Source organism: Gallus gallus, chromosome 28 (genome assembly GCF_016699485.2).
Source record: "Gallus gallus isolate bGalGal1 chromosome 28, bGalGal1.mat.broiler.GRCg7b, whole genome shotgun sequence".
Classification (NCBI taxonomy): Eukaryota; Metazoa; Chordata; class Aves; order Galliformes; family Phasianidae; genus Gallus; species Gallus gallus.
Window position 1 is genome coordinate 4,316,624 of NC_052559.1, and position 20,221 is coordinate 4,336,844.

At 66.7% G+C, this 20,221-nt stretch overlaps 4 protein-coding genes across 8 annotated transcripts; 1 reads left to right on the forward strand and 3 right to left on the reverse strand.

Annotated features, from left to right (window-relative positions):
- Nucleotides 1-409: 409 nt before the first annotated feature.
- TMEM59L (transmembrane protein 59 like) lies at nucleotides 410-5,527 on the reverse strand. Its single transcript, XM_015300140.4, has 8 exons — nucleotides 5,282-5,527; nucleotides 4,024-4,129; nucleotides 3,721-3,812; nucleotides 2,805-2,951; nucleotides 2,628-2,727; nucleotides 2,215-2,323; nucleotides 2,006-2,123; nucleotides 410-1,849 (listed from the first exon to the last, which is right to left on the reverse strand). Exons 1-8 carry the CDS (start codon nucleotides 5,438-5,440, stop codon nucleotides 1,691-1,693), a joined length of 990 nt encoding a protein of 329 aa, XP_015155626.2. The 5' UTR covers nucleotides 5,441-5,527; the 3' UTR covers nucleotides 410-1,690.
- On the forward strand, nucleotides 5,286-14,820 carry CRLF1 (cytokine receptor like factor 1). 5 transcript variants are annotated; one of them, XM_046904706.1, is made up of 8 exons: nucleotides 5,286-5,613; nucleotides 11,893-12,171; nucleotides 12,603-12,732; nucleotides 12,954-13,123; nucleotides 13,268-13,425; nucleotides 13,504-13,672; nucleotides 13,918-14,096; nucleotides 14,207-14,820. In XM_046904706.1, exons 1-8 carry the CDS (start codon nucleotides 5,439-5,441, stop codon nucleotides 14,228-14,230), a joined length of 1,284 nt encoding a protein of 427 aa, XP_046760662.1. In that variant the 5' UTR covers nucleotides 5,286-5,438; the 3' UTR covers nucleotides 14,231-14,820. The 5 variants fall into 5 exon arrangements, with proteins under 5 accessions (XP_046760662.1, XP_040509711.1, XP_025000091.1 ...); XM_040653777.2 differs by lacking the exon at nucleotides 5,286-5,613 and adding an exon at nucleotides 9,085-9,235 and having other exon boundaries at nucleotides 13,918-14,100; XM_025144323.3 differs by lacking the exon at nucleotides 5,286-5,613 and adding an exon at nucleotides 9,085-9,235.
- A 179-nt stretch (nucleotides 14,821-14,999) lies between these two features.
- On the reverse strand, nucleotides 15,000-16,678 carry C19orf60 (chromosome 19 open reading frame 60). Its single transcript, XM_040653778.2, has 5 exons — nucleotides 16,546-16,678; nucleotides 16,341-16,423; nucleotides 15,916-16,120; nucleotides 15,738-15,826; nucleotides 15,000-15,467 (listed from the first exon to the last, which is right to left on the reverse strand). Exons 1-5 carry the CDS (start codon nucleotides 16,651-16,653, stop codon nucleotides 15,395-15,397), a joined length of 558 nt encoding a protein of 185 aa, XP_040509712.1. The 5' UTR covers nucleotides 16,654-16,678; the 3' UTR covers nucleotides 15,000-15,394.
- Nucleotides 16,679-16,900: 222 nt separating this feature from the next.
- Nucleotides 16,901-17,907, reverse strand: UBA52 (ubiquitin A-52 residue ribosomal protein fusion product 1). Its single transcript, NM_205075.2, has 5 exons — nucleotides 17,870-17,907; nucleotides 17,560-17,678; nucleotides 17,382-17,468; nucleotides 17,190-17,292; nucleotides 16,901-17,044 (listed from the first exon to the last, which is right to left on the reverse strand). The coding sequence occupies exons 2-5, from the start codon at nucleotides 17,660-17,662 to the stop codon at nucleotides 16,951-16,953; spliced, it is 387 nt and encodes a 128-aa protein (NP_990406.1). The 5' UTR covers nucleotides 17,663-17,678; nucleotides 17,870-17,907; the 3' UTR covers nucleotides 16,901-16,950.
- Nucleotides 17,908-20,221: the final 2,314 nt, after the last annotated feature.

Here is a 20,221-nt window from a genome sequence, read left to right on the forward strand (position 1 = left end):
ACTTGGGCAATAAGGGGTTAATGGGTAACGAGGGATTGGGGGCTCGGGGGGGGGCAGTGCTGTGCCGTGGGCTTCCCACCGAGGGTTCCCAGAGGGCTTTGTTCCCTTCTGCTCCATCGCCGGGTGCCAGCATCCTCACCAACGCCCCGAGCTGCGCATGGGAAGTGTGGGTGGAAAGCACCATGCAGTGGGGGGAGGCTGTGCCTCGGGACCCCCACCTCGGGGACACAGAGGGGCTGCAAAACAGCACTGCTGCTGCAAATGGGGCTCTGTGGGGGAAGGCGCGGGTGTGCACCGCGAGCCTCGAGCTGCGCTGCCTTACAGCCGTCAGCGCTGCTTCTTGCACGGCGCCGGGACCAACCCCACAGCCGCGGGGCTCAGACCCACACCCAGAAACCACCGGGCCAACCCTGGTACAAACCTTTTATTTCTCCTCCCATGTCCGACCCGCGCTCTGCTCGCAGTGTGGGGCCGGGTTTGCTTCCTGCACCCATCTCAGTGGGGGGAGGGAACAGCCCGGAGGGGTCTGCACCCCCGGGACTCTGCAAATGAGGGGGGGTGGGACAACGCGGACTGCACCAACACCGAGCTGAGCTGCCAGAAAGCGACACCGAGAAGTGCACCCCAACTACAGACATGAGACCCCCACCCGCAGCACCCCTCAGCCCTCCCCAGCCCAGATATGTTGCACCGTGATATGGGGCAGCACAAAACTGGTGGGGCTGAGGGACACCTCCAGGGACGCCCCCTCACCCCACACCGACACACATCACTGCCCCCTGACGTGGGGCGAGCGTAGGGACCGATGGGAGGGGGCACAGGCAATAAGTTACTCTGCACACACGTGTTAGGGGGAGGTGGGGGGCTGGGGAGCCACCATGGGGTGCCCCGGCCTGGCGGACCACATGCCGGTCTGAATCAAACACAGAACAATGCACAAAGTGATGGAGATGGGGAGAGGGGAGATGTCCCCGTGTGCCCCGAGCACTGCTGCGGGTGGGGGGCTGCACAGCGGGGCCCCCTGGACACCGGCCCTTGTCCCTCATGGGGACACAAAGTCAGTGCCGCCCGGTCCTGCCCTGTGGGATGCTGTGGAGGTGTGTGAGATGGGTCATCCCAGGAACAAGAGGATGGGAAATGCCACTCCGTCACCACCCAGTGCCCCCCGCTGGTGTCATGGAGTGGGGAGAGCACAGAACCATCCCAGAGTGCCCCGCAGCCCCCGCCAGGGCCCGGCCGGGTGCTCACATGGGCACGGGGGCGGCGGATCCGCTGCTCTCTCCGCTTTGGCTGCCAACACCAAATCCATTGGCCACGTTCCGGCTCCCGCGGGGCCATCGGCGGAAGGGAGTTCCCAGGGCTGGGGCCGGCGCCGCGGGGGCTCAGCCCGAGGTGGGGGCCGGGCTGTGCCGAGCCAAAGCCCCCCCCAGGCGCTGCCTCCATCCCGCTGGAGCTGTGCCCAGAGGGGGGCCCAGGGCTGTGCACCCCCCTTCCGTGCTGGCAGTGGTCGCTGGGCTGCGGGCAGCGGGAGTGCAGAGTGCAGCAGTGCTGACGGAGGGGAAAAGCTCCAGGCTGTGGCCGATGGAGGCAGAGGGATGGGGTCAGGAGGGGGACCGGGCGCACCGGCGTGGGGACGGCGGCAGTGAAGTGATGGGGAGGGGATGGGGAGGGGATGGGAAGAGGCGGAGCGCTACAGGATGGTCTTGTCCAGGTCGACCTTGAGTGGCAGTGGCCCCACATCCTCGCCGTGTGTGGGGCACAGAGTGACGGCGATGACGGGCGGCAGTGGGAACGCACTGAGGCCACGTGGGTCCTCCAGACACTCCCTGTCCCCGTTGATGCTCAGAGGCTGCGAGAGAGCAGAGGGCACCGTGTGACCCTCGGCCTCGCCATCCCCAACCTGGGGCGTGCCGTGCAGCACCAATGCATAACACCCACCAATGCAGCGCCCATGGCATAACAGGAGGACAGGGGGCGGTGGGGACCCCCCAGTCTGTGCCCATACCTGAGTCCTGATGTGCTGCTCGGGGGCGGTCACCAGGCTGGCACAGCTCAGCCATAGCATCACCACGATGGAGAGGAAGAGGCAGGCAGCCAGGATCCAGCGGGGGAGGCCCGAGCGCCTGTAGCACCCCCAAACCCCACAGAAATGGGGCCGCATTATGGCAGTGCACTGGGTATGGGAAGGGGGTCCCCGCAGCCCCCGACACCTACTTGGCCATGCAGCCCAGGAAGTCGTGCTCTGGCTGTGGTGTGTCTGCAGGTTTGGCTTTGCCCCACGGCTCCTTCCCAGGGGGGGACTTCTCCTCCTTCTGCTGGGGGCCTGGAAACAAGAGAGGTGGTGCTGAGTGTGGGCATCACTGTGCAAAGTGGAGGATGCAGGGTGTGTGGTGCATGGTGCAAGGTGTAAGTGCAAGGTGCAAGGTGTAAGTGCAAGGTGCACGGTGCTGGCCATGCCCCCCTGGCGGCCCGCTCCCTGCAGGGGGGTGCACGGAGCCCCTGCAGCTTCATGCAGTGGGTGCCATAGGTTTGGGAAGCAGATCAGAGCCACAATTTGTTCCACTGTGGTGGGATCTGATGCTGCCAGGAGTGCTCCTACCCCAGACAGCAGCAGAGCAGTCCCTCACCTGCGTGGGGTTGGGGAGAGTGGGCATCGTCCCCTGGTCCGGGCCACTCTGGTTGGGTCATCTGAGCTTCGGGCAGTGGGAACTCCATGTGGGGCTGCGACTGAAGGAGGGAAGGAGCAGTCAGCGTGAGGGTCCCGTCCCATTCAGCCCCCAGCAGGAAGGGCGTGGGACCCCCACCTGGAACACCACCACTTTCCCATCATCCGCCTGCAGGTAGAAGGTCCACGTGGAGGAGATGAAGCTGTGGGCAGAGCTGACGATGTCGGTGCAGAAAGAGGAGACCAAATCCAGCACTGAGAGCGACGGCGCCTTCACCTCTGCGCTCTGCAAAGCAGTGGGGACACAGCGTCACCGCGTCCCATCACCACCCACCCCAAAGACAACACCATGCGGGGACACGGACGGGCTGAGCCCAGCGCTCCTCCAGAGCCCCATTCCCACACCCCACGGCCACCGAAGGGCCCCTCTGGGACTCACACCCACGCACAGCCCCATCCCACGGCGCCCCCCCCCCCCCGCTGCCCCCCGGCTCTGTGCTCCCACAGCGGCTCAGGGCGTTCCCTCTGGCAGATCCCCACAGCCCGGATTTTTGGCCGTTGTGGCAGTTTGTTATTTTTAACGCATCCCTGCAGCACTGCGCTGCTCCCCCCGGCCCTTTGCCGACCGCCCCCCGCGCGGTCAGAGCGGCGCACGGGACAGAAATAGGTCAGATGCTGTCTCTGATTATTCTGCTAAATCTGCTCGGCCCGACCGTCTGGGGGGGGGGGGGGGCAGCGCTGGGGGCGATGCTGTGCCCATCCCTGAGCTCTCTGCCCCCTGGAAATGGGACGGAATGGAGTTTTTGGGGGCCCTCTGCTTTGGCCCCGCTCCCCACAGCGCCGCCTCGCTCTGCGAATGGCACCAAGAGCCCCCAGCTCGGGCCAAAGGCTCGTTTAATTAATTGGGCAAAAGCTGCATTAATTAAACACGGGAGGAAAAGCGTTGCTAATTGCTGGGAAGGATCAAAACCAGGGGAATCCACGGCAGCGCTCAGCCCACACCTCCCACCCGGGGAACCCACGGCAGCACCGGGGGGCACCGCCCCCCCCCTCACCTGCTCCCTCCTCTGCACGTGGGGCAGCTGCTCACGGCACCCAGTCCTGCAGCCCCACTGCTCCTCCTCTCCAATGTAGGCCTCGGCGCACGCTGCAGGGTGGGGGTGCGGGGTGAGGATTGGTGGGGGGGGGGGCAGATCCCGGTGCCCCCCACCCCTAAGTTCTGCCGGAGCGTCCCGAGCTGCTCCCCACGGGGGACGCCAGCGCCGCCCCCACCTCCTCACCTGCACCTGTGGGGTGTGCGGGATGCACTGCGGCGCAGTGGAGGTGTTGGGGTGGGGACGGCTGGGGGGGGCACTCACCTGCCTCGCATTCAGCCCTGGTTGTGTTCAGCCCCGCGCTCGCATCCACGAAGTGACAGATGGAGAACAGCCGGCAGCCGCGGTAACAGGCGCTGAGCACAGCGTCCTGCGGGCAGAGGGCACAGGGCTGGCACACAGCGCGGCCAGGGGCTGCGTCCGACCCCCAGCGTGGCCCCCCCGTGGGACTGCCGCACTGTGGGGGGCTGCCACCATCCCCACTGCACCCAGAGAGCGGTCAGAGCATGGGGTCTGCATCCTGCGAGGATGTGGCACGTCCCTGCGTTGCTGTTGGGCATCCCATATGTCTGTATGGGGTTCTGGAAGGGCTGGGGGGGGGTATTTGTATGGAGGGGGCTGCACACGTGGGGGGTGTGCGTGGCACTGAGTGCATGGGATCTGCGTGCATGGGAGGAGGTTTTCATGCATAGGAGGGCTGTGCATGCATGGGAGGGTTTGCATGCACGGGGCTGTGCATGCGTTAGGGGTGCGTGCATGGGGGCTGCGTGCTGGGGGGGGGGGTTGGAATACACTGAGAGGCTGTGAACGCAACACTCCGTGTGTGCCTGCGCTGGGGGGGACGCACCGTGGGGAGGGGCCTATGGGTGCCGGGGGGGTCCATGCAACGTACAGTGGGCCCAGATGGGCACAGCTCCTCCCCCCCCCCTCCAGGCAGTGGGGTCCGTCCGGGCTGTTCTACCCGCGGCGGTGCCACAGATCTGCGGCCACATTCAGCCCCATCGCGGGGTCGCACCCCCTGCGTTCCCCCCGCCCCCCCCCCAAACCTTCAGCCTCAGTACGGCCCCATTATCCCGGCCCCGATCCGGGGCTCTGAGCGCTCACTTCACACTCCATCCCCCCCACCGCGGCTCCCAAAGCAGAGCGGGACCCCCGGGGGCACCCACACCTGGGGATGGGTACAGCGCTGCGGACACCCCCAGCCGGGTGGAGGCTGCCGGGGGGGGCCCCAACCCCCAGCGGCGCTCGGTGCACGCGGACCACCACCCCCGGTAGCTGCAGGCCCCGACTGCCTGCGGGTGGCGTTGCCCGGTGCTGTCGGTACCCCCCCGCGGCGCTCCCGGTTCCCGGTGCATCCCCCGGTGCCATGGATGCTCCCCCCCGCTTCCTCTGATGCCCTCAGTGCTCCCTCCCGGTGCTCTGAACACCTCCGGTATCTCTCCCCGGTTCTCCCGGTACCCCCCCTCCCCCCGGTGCTCCGGGTCCTCCCCCCTCCATCCCCTCACCCCCCCGGCCCACTCACCGCCGCCCGGGGCTGCACGCTGCGGCCGCACTGCCGCTGACAGGGGCCGGTGTCCCCGAGCTGCGCCGAGAACGGATCCCCCCCGGCGGCGGCGGTGACGGTGGCGGCGGTGAGCGCGAGGCCGAGCGCGAGCAGCGCGGGGGGGCGCGGGGCCGCCATGGCGGGGACGGAACGGAACGGAACGGAACGGAGCGGAGCGGAGCGGAGCAGAGATGCCACCGCCGCCGTTCGGCCCCGCCGTGACGCGCCGTGCGCCGGGCGGGGGCGGCGGGGAGAGCCGGGGGGGGAACCGCAGTGCCGCAGCTCCGCCGGTACCGGAACCCCCGGAGAGGGTGCGTGGCACGGGGGGGTGCGGGAGGATGAGGGGGTGGCGGGAGGGCACGGGCAGTAAGGGGTTAATGGGTAATGGGGGGCGGGGGGTGGGCAGAAAGGACTGAGGGGATCCGGGGCGCCTCGGGGACACGGAGGTGTGGGAGGATTGAGGGATGCGGGGACACGGGGGGGTGCGTGGGGATGGGGGCTGCACGGGGAGCGGGAGGTGCGGGGGGACCCGGGGGGACGCGGGGCGGGGGGGCTCTCGGGATGGGGGCTCTCCGGTTCTGCTGTCCACCCTCCTCCCTCCCCCCCCCCCCCCCCCGGGCAGCACTCCGCACATCTCCGCTCCCCGCGGATTTCGGCCCCCCCGGCGCAGCGCGCTGCCCGGCCCCAGATTTACGGCTTTTATTTCGCAGGGCTTAGCAGACATCAAAGCGTGGGCTCGGCCTCGCGCTCCCGGCCCTGCCCGTCTCCCTTATTGATGGCAGCACCCCAACGCTGAAGGGGGGGGGGGGGGAAGGAGGAGGGAGGGCGGGGGGCTCCGCCACCCCCGGCCCTAATGGGGAACTCATGGCCGGAGCGCAGCCGGGGGGCTCCGTTGGGCCCCTCTCGTCGGCCCGCTGCTCCTCCAGCCCGTGCGCCTCGTTAGGAGGGGTGGGAGGAACGTGCTCTGGAGGGGCTCGGGTTGGCTGCGCTCCCCCCGCCCCCTCCCAGCGCCCCCCCCGGCCCTGCAGCCTCGTGTCCGGCGCCGCTGACAAATGGCGAAGTAAATGGGACAGATTGGGGACTGCTGCCGTAAATCACAGCGCGGCGCTGCAGGTGGGTCCCCATCGGCTGTGGGGCAGAGCTGGGGCTGCTGCGAGCCGGGGGGGGGGGGGGGGGGTTCAGTACCTGATGGCCTGAGCTCCGGTGCCAGCAGTGGGGCAATGGGGCACAGGGGGCCATGGGGACACCGGGATAAAAAGTGGGGGCAATGGGAGCGTTGGGAGCAATGAGAGCGCTGGGGGCGGTGGAGGCACTGAGGTTACTGGGAGCACTGGGAGCACTGGGAGCGCTGCCAGAGCTGCTCCCCACACCGTCCCGCACTCTCAGCCCTCCACTCTTATTTTAATAGAAAAAAAAGGGCCCCATTAACACCGCAGTTGGCAAATATTGACTGCGGGTGTCTCCCCCCCCTCCCCACCCCCCTTTGGCACTCTCCAAAGCCTCTCAGCGCCTTTTGCGTCTATCACAGTGACCCACATTCCACTCCACAGCACTCCATGCCCGACTGGGAGCAGCGATGTCCCCGCGGTGCCCCCACAGCCCCCCCCAAACCCCGCTCACCATTATGGCTTTTTCCCATCGGCGTCGGCGCTGTGCAGACGGGGGCTGCGGGGTGGGGGCGGCACGGAAGGGGTTAAAGCAGTTATAAATTACCCGACGGACGGACGTGGAAATGCTACAGAGAGGAATAGAAGGAAAACTCGGCCCGCTGGATTCTTGGCATTTGCAGCCTCTTTATTTGTCCCACAGGTCACTTTAGAAGGATGCAGGCGGTCAGACAGCTCCGCTGCGCCCATCCCTGGGCCTGCAGTGAGGGGGGGGGGGGTCTGTGTTGTGCACCCCGACCCCCCCGCAGCCACGTGTGCCCATATCTGAGGAGTGCTGCGCTGCGCTGCGCTGGGAGTCACCAATGGGGCTCATGCAGGGGGACGCGCTGTGCGGAGGGTGACATTCTGGGGTGACATTGGGGAGGTGACAGTGCCGAGTGACACCGAAGGGGCGACATCGGGGGGTGCCGTCGGGGGGCACCCATAGCCGCCCAGCAGCGCTCGGTGCCGTGGGCAGAGCGCCGCACAATCAGCGCTGCAAAGGTCACCGCCAAAGGGCAGCAGCAGTTCGGCGCGGAGCTCCGCTGACTCAGACGGCGCTGCTGCGGTCACCGCTGCGCCCCATCCCGTCCCCACACCGGGTATCACCGCCCCCCCCCAGCCCCGACCCCATCCCGCTCCCTGCCCCGCCGTCACCATCCCCGGCGGTGCCCCCAATGGGGTCCTCTCCTCAACACCGCCCCCCCCCCCCCCCCCCACTACACCACCATCCCCTCCACGACACCGCTGCCCCCCCCTTCACCCACAGGGACCCCACGCGGCCCCGCTCCGGCCGCCCCCCCCCGGCGCTGGCAGGCGCAGAGCTGGGGCGGCACTTTCCCATGCTGGGTGTCTCCCTCAGGCTGACATTTTTGGGAAATTTCAACGAAAACACTTCAGAAGGTTCCAACAAAACGGGACGATGGGAAAAGCCATTGTTTGCTCTCTGTTTTTGCCTTCTCTCTTTTTTTCTTTCTTACTTTTTCTTTCTTTTTTTTTTTTCTCAATCTGTGCCGCCCCTTCGGATGGGCTCCGGCAGCTCCGCGCGCTGCTTCCATTCCCCACGGGTGTCACCTCTGTCCCCACGCGACGTCACCCCGCAGTGTCAGCCCTCTCCCCACGCAGCCCCGCGAGCCGCACAGTCACACTATGGGGCGGGGCGGGGGGGCTGAGCCCAACCCTCACCGTCTCCCCACGGCTCAGGTGTTCCCTGCCGCCCCCCGGGGCTGTGAGCCTCAGGGCCGCGGGGCACAGCGGGCAGAGGGGACACGGAAGCCACCACGGAAGCCATCGGTGGGCAGCAGCCCCCGGCTCAGCCCTCCCCCTCCCCTCCAGATCCGGGTTCCCGTCCCCATCCCAAGAGCAGAGTTAGAGCCAGGGGGTCCCCCCACGTTCCCTCCTCTGGGGGAAGGGTCGGGGACGGTTGGGGTGCGGTACGGCCCAGGTGTCCCCCAGCACGAGGGGGGGCGGCTCTCTGGGCACCCCCTGTGCCCCATCCCGCGCTGTGCTGCCGCAGGGACACACGGATGGCGGCAGCGCCACCGCCGGGAGCTGCTGGCCCGGGGCTCGGTGCCATCGGGGCCGGACGGGCACACGGGCGGTGTCACCTGCGGCGTCACGGCCGCCCACCGCTGAGTCCTCGCAGTCCCCGGGGACGCGCGGAGCCCCGACCCGACAGCACCGCGGAGCCCCCCGAGGCATTTTCTCCCCTTTTTGTTGTTACTGGACGGGAACAGCCGAGGTTACCTCGGAGGAAAAAGACGGAGTTTAGGGGGAAAATATTCCACGAAACAAAACCAAACCCAGAAAACAGCCCCGAGGGCTCCACCGCACCGCGCGGGGATGAGGCGCGGGGGGAGCGGCCCCGGGGGCGCGGGAGTGTCCGGGCGGCAGCGCTGAGTCACGGCGGGACGGGACGGGACGGCTCTCCCTCATCTACCGGGCGGGGGGGCACCGGGCACAGCGCACCGCATCCCGCGGCAGAGGGGCGGCGGAGGCGGCGGGCGCTGCGGGCACAGAGCCGGCACCGGAGCGGCCCCCGAGGACCGGTGCCTTTCTGCCCCCCGGGGGCGGTCCCGGGCCGGGCGGGGCGGGGCGAGGGCGGCATTTAGGGCTTTGGCAGAGCGGGGGCTGCTCAGACTTGTTCGCGACTTCCCCGGACGTGCCGGTGCGCTCCGCCGCCGCGGGCACCGACGGGCATCGACCCCACCCCCCATGCCGGCCATGCCGGCCCTTCTACCGCTGCTGCTGCTGTGCCTGCGGCTGCTCCGCGCTGAGCCGCCCGCGTGTGAGTACCGCCCGGGGGGGTCGGGGGGGCCGTGCCAGAGCGGGCGCCGTCGGGGCCGGGGTTGGGGCTGGGGCGGGCACTGCGCGGGGACCCCCGGCTCTGTGCCGCCGCTCTCCTCCTCTCTCCCCTTTTTCCTCTCCCCCTTCCCTCATTCATTCCGGTCCTTGTGCCCCCCCCTCCCCCCCGCCTTTCCGGGATGAGTCCCCTCGGGGCTGCGCTCCCCTCCCCGGGGCGATGGGAACCCCCCTCCCCACTCCCTCTCTGGGACGGTGTGTGACGGGAACCCCCTGACAGCGCCCGGCCCCCTCCCTGTGCCCCGCAGAGAACAATGGGAGCCCCCCCGCCTGTTCCCCCACCCCGGGGAGCAGCGTCCCCCTCCCCCCCCCCCCCCCCCCCCCCCCCATTGCCCCCTGAGAGCCATGTGCCCCCTCCTCTCCCCATAGCGGACCCCCTCCGGATCGCCGTCTCCTGCGCGGCAGCGCAGCTCCGCTCCCCCACCCCGGACAATGGACCCCCCTCCTCCGTCTGGAGAACAATAGCGAACCCCACACGGCGATCCACGACCCCCCCCGGCCCGCAGGGCTGACCTCCCCCAAACCCCCCTGAGAACAATAGGCGCCCCTTTCCCCCCCATGGAGAACAATGAGCCCCCCCTCCCCCCCGTCCCAGAGAACAATGAATCCCCCCTTCTCCCCCATCAGAACAATAGGGAGCGCCCACCCCTGCGGAGAACAACGGATCGCCCTCAAAAAAGGGGAGCGGGTCCCTGGAGGGGGTTCCTTGCTGGGGGAGGGGGTTGAGGACAGACGTGGAGGTGCCGCATCTGGGGTGGGCTCTGCGCTGGGGGTCCCGTGGCGGTACCTTTGGGGTCCCGCGGGGCTGCGAGAGCGGAGCGGCCCCATTCCCGTTCCCCACCGGTGGAGGTTCGGCTCCTCCGGGCGATGTTCGCCCACCGCGTCCGGGCTCGGGGCGGCACCGCGGTGGCACTGTGGTGGCACCGCGGTCCCCATCCCACCCCACGTCCGTCGGCTCGCGTGTCCCGAGCGCTGCGGGTCATTCACGAGAGGTATCGCAGAGCGCTGATCGGGGCAGGGCTGCGAAAGCGGCCTCGGCGGGGAAGCGAAACGCGGTGGGAGCGAGAAGGGAAAGTGCTGTCCGGGATCCCACAGAGCCCGTAGGGCTGTGGGGTGGCACAGCGCTCCGGAGCTCAGCCCCACCGCCGCACCCCCCCCACCCCACGGCCGCAGGGACCCCCGGGTCCCGTCCCGCCGCGCGGCGCCCCCGCCGTCCCCACCTCCTTTGTCCCACGGTCGGAGTTCCGTCCCGCGGCCCCGACGTGCGGCAGCGCTGGAACGGACGCAGCCAAATCTCCTTTTAGAGAGCGAAGTTCCGCGCTGGAATGCCGCGAGCCGAGGGACGGGCACCAGAACCGCCATCGGCGGAGGAGAGGGCGAGAGGGGGGGAGCGCAGCGGGACGCGGCCCCGTCGCTTCACACCCATTTCGCTTTAGTTTTTTTTCAGCGCCGCCCAAATCTCCTTTTGTTCTTCGCAGCAATCGCCGCTTTCGATCTCCGCGGGCCCCGATAAACGCGTCGGAGCTCTCGGACACCGAGCGGAGGGTTTCCCTTTTCTCTCGCAGCCCTTAAAACGCCGCGATGTAAAACCGAAAGGCAATCCGGCCCTTCAGAAGAGGAGCGCGAACGTTCCCGACACCCTGAAATGTGCTTTTATTTATGGCGTTACTTAACACCTGAGCAGCATTCGGGGTTTGTTTTTTTTTTTTTTGCAATAGGAAGGCAATAAAACCCCGTGCAGGTATTCTTGCTGCGCATTCCACCGCCCCCCGGCCCGCTGCGCTCCCATCTGAAAACTTCACACTTTTCCCTTTTATAACACATGTGGCTGTGAAAGAAAAAGGAACGGCTGCGAGAGGAGAAAGCCGAGGGGAGCGGTGCGCTCTGTGCTGCAGGCGGTCGCATCGGCTGCATTGGGGCCGAGGGCTGCCTGTGGAGGGGGGGCGGTGAGGGCTGCAGCCCACCCGGGCGTGGGGGCTGTGAGGAGCCCCCCCAGCACTGAGGGGCACGCGGGGCCGCGCCGAGCTGCTGCTGAAAGCCGATCAGGGCCGGGAGGTCGGAGGGGAGCGGAGGTCGAGGCGCTTTCCGGGAGGTAATTAGCGATATTAGCCCGGCACGCGCGGCCCCGCAGCGCCCCGGCAATGAGTGCTGGGGGATGTCGGCCCCGCGCCGCTTTCCCTGCGGAACAGCGAACGGCCCGCTGTGCTCTGCAGCTCTCCTCCCAAAGCAGTGCAGTGGGGGCGATGGGTGCCGGGGGGATCCCGGGGGGGGCTGTGGGTTCCCCCCGTAACTGCACAGCGCGGTGCTGCAGCACATGGTTTGCGTTGGGGTGCTCAGTGGTGCGGTGCACACCGCAGAGGGACACCGGTGAGGGATGGAAAGCCAAAACACCAAACCACCCCATAACTTTCCATCGTGGCTTTCAAATGGGGGGAAGAAGCCCAGAGCCCGGCCCCAAAGCGGGCATGGAGCGATGCCACCGGCACCCCCCCGGCACCGCAGCTTCCCCCGAGCCCACGGGGATTGCCCACAGTGCCGTGCTGCGCCGCGCATCGCTCCCCTTCCCGTTGTCTCCGGCCGCAGACCCGGCGGTCATCTCCCCCCAGGACCCCACGCTGCTCATCGGTTCCTCCCTGACCGCCACCTGCACCGTCAGCGCCGACCTCCGCCTGCGCGCGCAGGACCTGTACTGGACGCTGAACGGCCGCCGTCTGCCCGCCGCCTCCTACGCCGCGCTCGGCCCCACCACGCTCAGCGTGGCCCTCACCCGCCTCAACGGCTCCCGGCAGCAGTCGGGGGACAACCTGGTGTGCCACAGCCGCGACGGCGGCATCCTGGCCGGCTCCTGCCTCTACGTCGGATGTACGTCGGGCGCATCCATCCATCCATCCATCCATCCCTCCCCACCGTGGTGCCGCTGCCCCTCATCGCAGCGCTGTCGCCCCACGGCCGCGCAGCGGTTTTGGCACCTCGCGCTGAAATTGCAGTTGTCCGAATCAATAATCGTTAAGATTTTATCTCGGGCTATTTTAGGGATGATTTTACGTTCTAAGAATACAGAGGCTGAACTGGGAACGGAGCGCTTATTTTCAATTATTTATTTATTTCGCTTGCTGTTCCCAAAAGAAAACAGCTCTGTTGCTCAGCGCAGGCTGCGCTCCTCCAGCCGCTCCGTGGGGCTGTCGGTGGCGCCGTCCCCGATAGGCTTTGGCTCGCAGACCCAACGTGCGGCTCCTTTTGGGTGCTGCTCACGGAGCCCCTTCATGTCCCGTTGTCCCTTCGTCCTCTTCCAGTGCCCCCAGAAAAACCAGTCAACATCTCCTGCTGGTCCAAGAACATGAAGGACCTCACCTGCACGTGGGCCCCGGGGACGGAGGGGGAGACCTTCCTGCACACCAACTACACGCTCAAGTACAAGCTCCGGTAGGCGCCCGCGGGTGGATTCCTGCCCTTCCTCCCAGCGTGAACGTGGGATTTCGAGGGCTTACAGGGGGAGCTTCGGGGCGGTGTGGGGACGGTAACCCAACACCGCTGCTGACGGCGTTAAGTGGTGGATAAATGAGGCGCGGGCCCGGCGCGGTGCTTTCCTCGGGCAGGTGTGCGGGTCCCGCTGGGCTCACAGCCCCGGGCTGTGCTCGTCACAGGTGGTACGGCCGTGACAACACGTGCCAGGAATACCACACAGCCGGGCCCTACTCCTGCCACATCCCCAAGGACCTGGCCCTCTTCACGCCCTATGAGATCTGGGTGGAGGCCTCCAACCGACTGGGGGTGGCCGTGTCCGACGTCGTCATGTTGGACATCCTCGATGTGGGTGAGTGTTGGGTTCCAGGGCCCCGGGGGGAGTCGGGGTGGCCCGAACCCATGGAGGATGGTTGGGGTCGGGCTGAACCCCACTGAAGCCAAGTGGCGTTGGGATTGGCCCTGAACCCGCTGGGTTTGTCCCCTGTGCCCGCAGTCACCACCGACCCACCATCCGACGTGCACGTCAGCCGTGTGGGTGACCTGGAGGACCAGCTGAGCGTGCGCTGGAGCTCCCCGCCGGCACTGAAGGATTTCCTCTTCCAAGCCAAGTACCAGATCCAGTACCGCGTGGAGGACAGCTCGGAGTGGAAGGTTGGGGGGCACCAACGGGGCGGTGTCGCCCAGCCGTGGGTCGGTGCCGTGGTTCTGAGCCGTGCCATCGCTCCATAGGTGGTGGATGATGTGGGCAATCAGACCTCGTGCCGCCTGGCCGGCCTGCGCCCCGGCACCGTCTACTTCGTCCAGGTGCGCTGCAACCCCTTCGGCATCTACGGCTCCAAGAAGGCCGGCATCTGGAGCGACTGGAGCAACCCCACGGCCGCCTCCACACCGCGCAGCGGTGAGCGCCGCCGCCTGAGCCCCCTCCCCAGCTGCTCCCCCCCTTTCCTGTGCACGCACTGAGGCCGTTCCCGCTGTGTGCCCAGCACCTGGATTTCTTGCAAAGGAGCCAATTCCCCGCTCTGATTTCCCGGCGGGGAGGCGGAGAGCCACGCGTTTCCCTACCCCGCGTCCTCCCTCTGCTCCTTGCGCTGGGAATGGGCCGCCAGCGCTGCCCTGAGCCCCCTCCCCTCCCTGTCCCCGCAGAGCGCACGGCTGGGGGCTGCGACCCCAAGGGAGGCGAGCAGAACACGACGCTGCGGCGGGAGCTGAAGCAGTTCTTCGGGTGGGTGAAGAAGCACTCCTACGGCTGCTCCAACCTCAGCATCAAGCTGTACGATCAGTGGCGCGTGTGGCTGCAGAAATCCCACAAAACACGCAACCAGGTAGGTAAGGAGCCTTTCACACTTCTTTCTCCCCACTGCGGGGCTGTGGATCCCCCCGGCGTCCCCCTCTCCGAGGGTGGCCTCGAAGCAGGGCCCTGCTCTCTCTGCAGGTTCTACCCGGCGATAAGTTGTAGCCCCCGCAGGGCTGAGTGCCGGCAGCACCGCACCGGGTGCCCAAAGCCCCCCCGGGGCCGCCCGCCCCGTCCCTGCCACCACAGCACACTGAGGGGGGGCTCAGCAGTGGCCGGAGCTCGGCGCGGCCCTGCAACCCGCTGCAGGGGGGTTTTGCTGGGGGGGGGAGCTGGGGCTGGCCTTGGCAGCCCCCTGGGGGCGGTGGCGGTGCCATGGGCCCCCCAGGAGCACGGTCCCCATGGCAGCGAAGGGACCCCCCAGCCTCACCTGGAGCCTTTGTTCCTTCACCGCGACCTGGAGCAGCAATTGGGGTGAAAAGGGGGTGGGGGCTCCCCGTGGCCCCCAAACCCGGGGGGTGCAGCCCCCCCCACGATGCAGTTTGGGTGTTTTGGAGGGGCCACGGGTGCCCATGGGGCCGCGTGCGAGCGCACGGGGGTTCTGTCCCCGGAGAGCTGCGTGGGGCTGGTTTGAGGCTGCTGGGGTTTGCCCAGTGCCTGCTCCAATTTTGATTCAAACCAGCCTTATTTTGGTTACATTTCAGTCAATTAGGAACAGATTTAAGCTTAATGCCAATAAACCTTGTTAAACCCCACCGGGGCCTGCGTCAGTGGAGCAGCAGCAGTGCAGAGGGACGGGGACGCAGCGGGCAGCCAAGCTCTGGGACAGGGCCATGTCCATGTCACCACGTCCCTGGGCTCCTCAGGGGACCGATCTGGGGACACGGACATGGGTGGTGATGGGGGAGGGTGCAAACCCTTTAGACCACACGGCTCAGAGAATGTTTTTATTGGGAGTGACCACAAAGGGCGTGTGCTGTCTCCATCCTCAGAGCCAGCCCAGGGTGGCTGTGGGGCAGCGGATGTCCCCAGGCCCTGGGGCAGCAATGGCAGTGTCTGTCCCACTGGGGACCCCCAGGCACCCAGGGGCCTCACAGAAAAGGGTCCCCTGGTTCCGAGCCCCATTGTGCTCAGCAGAGGGCGGGCACAGGTCCAGCCCTGTGTGCACCCACCTGCCAAGGGATGCTCAGGATGTGGGGAGGCTCCCCCCCTAGGAATGGGGCCGGGGTGGGGGGGCAGGTGCCCACCTCCCTGGGGGTGGGATTGGGGCAGGGGGCCCCGCAGCGCTCTGTTGTACGGCCCCTTCAGCCGTTCCCACGGGGACGCCCATCACTCGGCTTCTTCCGAATCGTACTTGAGGTCTTGGAGAATTTCGCTGATTGCCTCGATGGTTTTAATTAGCCTACAAGAGCGGATGGAAACTATAAATAAAGCCCATATGGAGCGTATTATCCGGGCCGCCTCACGCTCCCCGCGCTGTTTATGAAACACTCAGCCCGGGGAGGCTGATGGGAGCGCGGCCGCACGGCATCGCCAAACAATCCGGAGGGCTCCAAACAAGAGCTCTTTTGAAGGCACCATCTGGGCCCCCTCCAGCCCCGCTGGAGGGAAGGGGAGGGTGTGGAGGGGGCTCCCGGCCCCAAAAGGAGGGGACCAGGGGGTGCTCACCGACCTGTGCTTGAGCTCCCGCACCTCCTGCTGATGGGTGTCCACGCTGGGCTCATCCTGAGCCCGCTGCCGGGCCAGCTGGAGCTGCGCTGTCTGCAGGGGGATGCAGGGGACTGAGCCCGGCCCGTTCAGGTAGCAGCGGGACCCCCACCCCCCCACCCCACCCCGTGCCCGGCACCCACCAGCTGCAGCTTCTCCTGCTCACGCTCCTGGAGGCGGGTGAGGTGCTGCGCCAGGTCGGGGCGGCCGAGCTCACCCCGCAGGCGGCCCTGGAGCTGCAGCACCTCGCGGGAGATGCCGCTGAAGGCCGCCGTGACCTCGTGCACCAACTGCCGGTAGCGCGGAAAGTCGTAGTGCGGAGCGCTGCTCAGATATGCGCGGTGACCTCTGGGGAGTAAAGGCAGAAGAAAGGCACCAAAGAACCGTCACTGCTGCCAGAACTGAGAGCGCGATGCCACGCAGTGCCGTTCCCGGTGCTCCCACCGGGGGCGATTTTTTGCTTTCCCGTTGCCCCCCCCCCTCCCCGTGCCCCGCGGATCGTTCCGTACGGATGCGTAAAGGAGGGATGGGGGAATCCATCCCCGCGGGGTCCCGTGCCGGTACTCACTCCTCGAACAGCCGGTACGTCTCCACGCGCTCCCCCTGCAGAGCGTAGAAGCGCTGAAGCAGCGCCCGCAGAGCCTCGTCGGTCTGCATGGACAGAGAGGGCCGTGGGGGGCCGGCACAGCGCTGCCGCACGCCCCGCGAACCGCCCCGCGTGCTCGGTTCTGCCGGGCCGGAGCAGCCCACGGAGCGCCCGACCGCCGCCGTACCGCTACCGGAGACCCCGGCCACACGTGCACGGCCCGGTTCCGGTACGTTGGGACCTCCCCAGCCCCGTGAAACCGGACGGTTAGCGGCGCCGCCGCCTCGCTCACCATGGCCGGGCCGCTCCCGGTGCGGAGCGGAGCGCGCAGGCCCGGCGGGGGCGGAGCACGGCGCAACGCGGCACCGCCGCCACCTGCAGGCACCGCCGGGCAGCGCCCCGGTCCCCCCCTCCCGCCCCGGGAGCCTTCAGCCCCACGCCGAGCACCGGGACACCGCCCAGCACACGGCTCGGCGCGCTCCCTGCTGAAGCCTCGCGTTTATGGGAAACCACTCCGTTTGGGTACAAACAACAGCACACGGTTTGAACGCAGATGCTTTATTAGCAGAGCACAGCGGGGTGCAGAGCCGCTCTATTTGACCTTCTTCTTGGGGCGCAGGTTGTTGGTGTGGCCGCACTTCTTCTTGCGGCAGTTGACGGCACGGGGATGGAGGCGGGCGTAGCACCTGGAAGGGAGCACAGAGCCCATCACCGGGGGGGCCTAAAACCTCTCCTGGGGGAGAGCTGATGAATCCCAGTGCGCAAATAGCACGGGAGGGGGGCTGAGGGGCATAAAGGGGCCGATGTGGGCACCCCCCGGCGGGGCCATACTTGCGGCAGATCATCTTATCGCAGTTGTACTTCTGGGCCAACTGCCGCAGGGAGGGCTCAATGATACCCCCGCGCAGACGCAGCACCAGGTGCAGGGTGGACTCTGAAAAGGAGATAAACATCACCGGGGGGCCGGGAATCAGCCGACCCCCCCCCACCCCTGCAGGCCCACAGCGAGCCTAGCAACGGCACCTTTCTGGATGTTGTAGTCGGCGAGCGTGCGGCCATCCTCCAGCTGCTTCCCCGCAAAGATCAGGCGCTGCTGGTCGGGGGGGATCCCTGCGGGGGAGAACCGTTAACCGGGAGGGGGGGGGGGGGGGGGGGAAGGGGGGAGGGATCGGCGGCCGCGGGGGCTCCCGGCTGAGCGCACCTTCCTTGTCCTGGATCTTGGCCTTCACGTTCTCGATGGTGTCATTGGGCTCCACCTCCAAGGTGATGGTTTTGCCCGTCAGCGTCTTCACAAAGATCTGCATTTTGGCACCGGTCCACCTGGCGGGGAGGAGAGGCAGCCGCGTCACCCCCCAGGCCGAGACCCGCGCGCGGCTCCCACCGCCGCCCCAACGCCGGAGCGCGGCCCCCCGACTTTCCCCACCCGCCCCGGGACCGAGTCCCGCTCCGTAACTCCTCCCCCTGGGCCCCAATCCCGCTCCGAGCACGCAGCCCGACCCCGCCGCACGCACCGCGCCGCCTCGCCGCCGAGAAAAGAGCGACCGGAACCGGAACCCGCCCGTCGTGACGTCACATCCGCTCCACCCTCCCGCCCCGCGCAGCCGCAATGCGCAGCCGCCGGCGCCTCGGCGCGGTGTGAGGGCGCGGCTTCCGTACCGGCCCGGCTCGTTCCGGTCTCGTTCCGGTCTCGTTCCTGTCTCGTTCCGGTCTCGTTCCGGTCTCGTTCCTGTCTCGTTCCTTCGTCCCCGCGTCCCGCAGCCCCCGCTCCAACCTGTCCCAGCCGCAGCCCGGCCTCCCGCCCCGCCGTATCTCCCGCAGGCAGCAGCAGGCCCGACCCCGGCCCCGGCCGTGCCCTCCCCGGGAGCTGAGGGCAGCACCTCAGGACCGTCCCGGCAGCTGCGGCCGCCCCCCGCGGGGCTCTGAGGTACGGCGCGGGGCTCCTCCGGCGGGAGGGACGCTGCGCTGCCACGAGGCGGCGGTGGCACGAGGCGGCGGGCAGTCCTGGGCTGCGTGCACGAGGCAACGGCGTTCCTGGAGGAAAGCAGCCGAACGCCGCACCGGATCTTCTGTGCCAGCAGAAATCAAAGACAGCGTTTTGCTGCTTTACGGAATCGTTTGAGGTGGAAGGGATCTTCCAAGGTGTTCCAACCCCCCACAGTGAACAGGGACACCCACAGCTCGAGCTCAGAGCCCCGTCCACCCCTTTGTGTCTCCAGGATGGGGCATCCACCACCTCGCTGGGCAACCTGTGCCAGTGCTTCACCACCCTTATAGTAAAAAACTTTTTCCTTATATCTAGATGAAATCTACTACTTTAATATGAAACCATTTCCCCTTTTTCTGCCACAATAGACCCTGCTGTAGAGAGCCCCATTCTTTCCTACAGCCCCATTAGGTAGGTGAAGGCTGCTCTCAGCCCTCCCTGGAGCCTTCCCTTCTCCAGGCCGCACAGCCCCAGCTCTCAGCCTGTCCTTGTAGGGAAGCTGTTCCATCCCTCAGACTGTCATGGTGGCACTCCTCTGGAGGCACTCCAACAGGTCCATGTATCTCCTGTACTGAGGACTCCATGTGTGGATGCAGCATTCCAGGTGAGGTCTCACCAAAGCGAAGGAACAGATCCCCTCCCTGACCTGCTGGATTTGGATGCCCAGAAAGCCAGCCGTATCCTGAGCTGTGAGGGCACACTGCTGGCTCATGTCCAGCTTGCCATCCACCTCTGACTCTTCTGGACACGCACACAAGAAAGGACAGGAGGCTTTTCAAACCCTCGTTTTACTCATTTGCCCATGTTAAGTTGCAGGGTTTGCGCTACAATGGCAGGTTTGAGGCAATAGGAGGGACCCTTCACCCCTTCTTCACTCAGCCATCTCTTCCCAAAAATAAATGGCCAAAGGAACACACAAATATAAATACAAGGTAGAGAGTTCTCGGGGGCTCCAGGGATGGGGCAGAGCCACGTGCCTTAGTCCAGGTCATTGGCAGTGTCTTCGTCTGTCAGACTCTGTCCGTTCACGGCCGGTAAATCATACTGGCCCTGTGATAAATCCTCAAAATCCTGACTCATGGTGGGAGAGATGATGTCGGGGCTCGTGTCACAGGACTCCGTGCTCTGCTCAGAGGTAGCGATGGTGGTTGTCGTGCTCTTCGGAACCGGGTCGAAGTCATCGTCGTCTTCTAGAATAGGAGATTCGTGAATGTCTGGAAAGGAAGATGGAGATGTTAATAACTGCTTCAGCTGCACACAGCAACACGATGCGCCGCAAGGCCGGCTACGAGGGGTGCTCTGGCAGAAGGATTTGCTCCTTTGCTTGTACCAGTAATCAACAAAAAACGGGTCCCACTTAAACGAGCAGCCATTTGCGGCTTTGTAATTTCCAACATCCACATTCAGTATAAGAAAAAAGCTCTCTGGATTCTTAACACGGCAGCTGCATGCTGGCAGTCCCAAAGGCCCCGACTCCCAAAGGTGGCACTGAAGGCACATCCTGAGGAGGGGGAACCTTCCCGGGGGATGAGAACCGACGGAAGCGCGGCAGAAGCAACCACTCACTGCTGAAAGCCTCCGGGTACTGCTTGGCCAGCTTCCCCTTCAGCGCCCTGCGGGAGGAGAGGGCCGGGTTCACAGATGGACCCCGCACACGCACACAGATCCCTTCGATCCGTGAGGTCCCCCGAGGCCACCGGGCCGTCCCCTCCCCCCGCCGCCTACCGGATCCGACGGAAGATGCTGTCGAGGTCCTTCTTCATCTCCACCAACGTCTTGGTGTGGTGCAGGAAGCGCTCGTTCATCTGCTGCATGCGCAGGCTGGACAGGTTGTTGAAGTTGAGCAGCATCTCGTTCGTCTTCTCAAAGCGATCCAGCC